The following is a 4,073-nucleotide window of genomic DNA, read 5'->3' on the forward strand; positions in this document are numbered from 1 at the left end:
CTGCATTTTTTTTGTAAAGTACTGAATATCTCTACAAACCACCATCTCTGGAATAGAGGTCTTTTTTGGCCATTTATATCTATCTCTCCAACTGTTTGTAGACACCGATTTATCTAATGTTTCACCTGAAATCCGGGATTTTAACAGGGAATTTTCTGAATTTCAACACAGTTTAATTGCTGAGATGTAAACAATGTCATGTAGGGTGTTTTGATGTTAAATAGTCCACTGTAAAGACACTTACTGACTCAGATTCTCTTTACAGTGATGGTGATGGGAATCTGGGGGTCACGATGCCTACAGCACAGATATGGGTGAGCCTTCTTAGCTTTATTTGTAATGTTGATGGTAAAGTAGTGGGAAATCACAAAAAGCAGTTTTTATACAGGCACTGTTTTTTCTTATGACGTCCTGCATTTGAATTGAACAACTGAAGTAAATTTACAATGTGTTTCTTCAAGCGAAAAACAGTGATGTAATAGAAGCTCCTCTATGCAAATGTTCTGCCACGTCCTATACATTTAAGTTACTGGAAATGAAGATCAACAGCTTCCACTCGTTCACCATGTTCTCCACATCTCTACCGCTGCTGCTGCTGCTGGCTGCTGTGAGCTGTAAGTGTTTGTTAGATTAGAATTCTAAATTCCACAGATTCCCATGCCTGGTAATGAAGCACCCTTTATTTATGGCCTTTATCTTTCACAAATATATGAAATAACACATGTACTCTGTTCAACAGGTGTTTACTGTGTTGAGCTGACCCAGCCTGGATCCATGGTCATAAGTCGTGGTCAGTCGATGTCACTGACCTGTAAAGTTTCTGGATACTCACTGACCAGCCACTGGACACACTGGACACGGCAGCCTGCTGGAAAAGCTCTTGAGTGGATTGGAGAGATACATGGAAATGATGGCACTTACTACAATGAAAAACTGGAAAGCATGTTTGAAGTTACTGTAGACACGTCCAGCAGCACAGTGACCTTAATTGGGGAGAATATGCAGACTGGAGACACAGCTGTGTATTACTGCGCTCGTGAAGACCACAGTGACACGCTTCACCAGAGACCCTGCACAAAAACATCCTCTCTGAATTACAGTACTGTTCAAAATGAATGAGCTTATTTATTTCATCTCCAGTCAAAATGGCTGTTCAGTACAAAATTTTCAGTGTCAGAAAACATGAAAGGTGGTCTCTTGAATATGTGAATGTCTGTAATTATTTAATGCTTTAACATATACATTATCAGTGCGAACTGATGACAGTGTCATGTTACCATTTCCAGTAATTGTCAAGATGGATGTCATAATGTTTGATGTCATCACAGCTTATGTCACATGAATGCCCTCTAGTTAGCATATATATATATATATATATATATATATATATATATATATATATATATATTAGGACAGATTTAATAACAACTCCTTAATGGCAGCTACAAGAAAGTGTCATAAACATATCATGACATCTGTTAGAACTTCTTTGCATGAAATATTGTTGCATTTATTTACATTAATAGTTAAGAAAGTTTTTGCCTTTCTTCTGTAAATTTATTATTTTGGGACAGTGAGAGATGCCAACAGAAACTCTGTACAAAGTATGCTCTTTGGAATAGAGGTCTTTTTGGATGTTTGGTTGTTTGTAGACACATATTCATCCAATGTTTTGTCTGAAATCAAGGGTTCCACAGATTTTCTTTAATCAATTGACAGATGAAGAAAGTCATTTAGAGTGGTTTGATGTTAAATAGTCCACTGCAAAGATGCTCATATTCTCCTTACAGTATATTTACAAATTGATTTTGCTATTCATTTATGCATTTTGAAAGGTCTTCTTGGTCTTACCCTGACCACTTTAGTTTGAAGATAGATATCCTGCACCTCTAGACTCCAGCATTCAGTTGCTTTTTTGTTAGAGAACATTTTGTCGCTGTGCTCTTTTTATTTATTCGTTTATTAGAACATTCACTGCCTATTCATATATAAAACAGTAGAGGGAGATATTTTCTTAAATATCTGCATTCACTGACCAACACTCTTCATCTACTCCAGCTGCATCCTGTGACTGTTAAACATTTAATTTGGTCAAAAACATCAGTGTAGAACATGCTATTGACCTTGTCCGAGGTGAAGCTGAGGCCACTGCACATATAAATGCCATAAATGTAAACCAAACCCATAACACTTTTAGGACTATAAGCGTTCTGACAAATGCTCACAATTGTATACAGGAGATAAACTAATCTCAAAAAACGTCTCTTTTAAATCTTCTGAATTGAACAAATGAAGTAATTTGGCAATATATCTCCTCAAGAGAAAAACAGTGATGTAATAGAAGCTCGTCTATGCAAATGTTCTGATATGTCCTATATATTTAAGCTACTGGAGGTGAAGACCAACAGCTTCCACTCATTCACCATGTTCTCCACATCCCTGCTGCTGCTGCTGGCTGCTGTGAGCTGTAAGTGTTTGTTGGATTAGATTAGAATTCTATATTTCACAGATTCCCATCCCTGGTCATGGAATACCCCCACCTTCCATCCAAGAGTTCTCCAGGACCAGAATGGGAACACTTAAATTTATGTGTATGAACTGTATCTTCCAAAATATATGAGATAACACATGCAGTGTGTTCAACAGGTGTTCACAGTGTTGAGTTGACCCAGCCTGGATCCATGGTCATAAATCCTGGTCAGTCGATGTCACTGACCTGTAAAGTTTCTGGATATTCACTGACCAGCTACTGGACACACTGGATACGGCAGCCTGCAGGAAAAGCTCTGGAGTGGATTGGAAGGATAGAAGGAGGTGGTAGCACTAACTACAATGATAAACTGAAAAGCAGATTTCAACTTGCTGTAGACACGTCCAGCAGCACAGTGACCTTAAGAGGGCAGAATCTGCAGACTGGAGACACGGCTGTGTATTACTGCGCTCGTGATCCACAGTGAAACACATCAACAGAAACTCTGTACAAAAACATCCTCTCTATGATACAGCATTGCAGTCTTTATTGATTGCCTTTCAAGTCAAAGTGGACTTTAAGTAGAAAATATGAATTTTTCAGTGAAAACAAACACATAAAGAGTCCAAAAGAAGTCCAAGACTGTTCCCAGTTGAGTCAATATTTAGCCTAAAGGGGGCCCTGACCAATGAGTTGGAGACCAAATCATGATTGAGACCCAAAACATTGAGTCCTTTCAGAGGCCAAGCCTTGACAAGTCTTAAACTGATTCCAGTCCAAATTTCTTGGTCTTTTCTAATTCTTTAGTGAAGTAAATCTCTGCAGATTTGATTGGGACAACAAGCTTGACACATAGGATTTACTTACATTAATTTTGCTTTATTGTTTAAATAAAATAATACACTTAATTAAATACATACTAAGTACATTAATACATACATTCTCAAACACAATGAAAGTGGGAGAACATTCTAGAACATCTGTGTGGAACTGGAGCATTCTAGAACAGTACAAAAATTGGAGAGATCTTTCTAGACATTCTAATCAATCACACACAAATACAGAGCACCAACCTTATATTTGGCTTTGTTGATGTTTGTTGGAGAACACTGGGATCTGTGTGCTCTGGTCTTTTTTCAAGAATGTTCTTCTCCATTTTATGCTGGTTCAATTGGCTTATGAGGCCGTATTCAGGGAGAGTGTGATGCCCTACTGCTAATATTAGAGTGTTGGTGTTTGAATGTTCTGGGTTTTAAAAAGTAATACATGACAACAGTAGAGGGAGACGTTTCCTCAAAAACTCTACATTTAGATCATCTAGTACAGCTGCATCCTGTGGCTGTTACATGTCTTATTGGAGTGAAACATAGTAAAATATGCTCTGACCTGCTCTGTGGTGAAGCTGAGGCCACTGTAGGCATCTGTACTGAAACTACTAAAGATAAGACCATTCAGTATCCTGAATATAAACCTTAAAGCAAAGCTTCAGAGTTTTCATAATCACATCAGCCCTAAATGTGATATAATAGGAACTCGTCTATGCAAATATTCTGCCTTATTTAGGTCACTGCAGGTGAAGACCAACAGCTTCCACTCGTTCACC

General features: G+C 38.0%; 1 gene segment (V, D, J or C); it reads left to right on the forward strand.

The window, feature by feature from the left end:
• The first annotated feature begins 522 nt into the window (after positions 1-522).
• LOC118821726 lies at positions 523-1,119 on the forward strand. The segment is given in 2 exon segments: positions 523-614; positions 740-1,119. Coding segments are annotated over 2 exon segments (459 nt in total).
• The last annotated feature ends 2,954 nt before the right edge of the window (positions 1,120-4,073 follow it).

The sequence above is a fragment of the Colossoma macropomum genome, unplaced genomic scaffold, assembly GCF_904425465.1.
Source record: "Colossoma macropomum unplaced genomic scaffold, Colossoma_macropomum, whole genome shotgun sequence".
Lineage (NCBI taxonomy): Eukaryota > Metazoa > Chordata > Actinopteri > Characiformes > Serrasalmidae > Colossoma > Colossoma macropomum.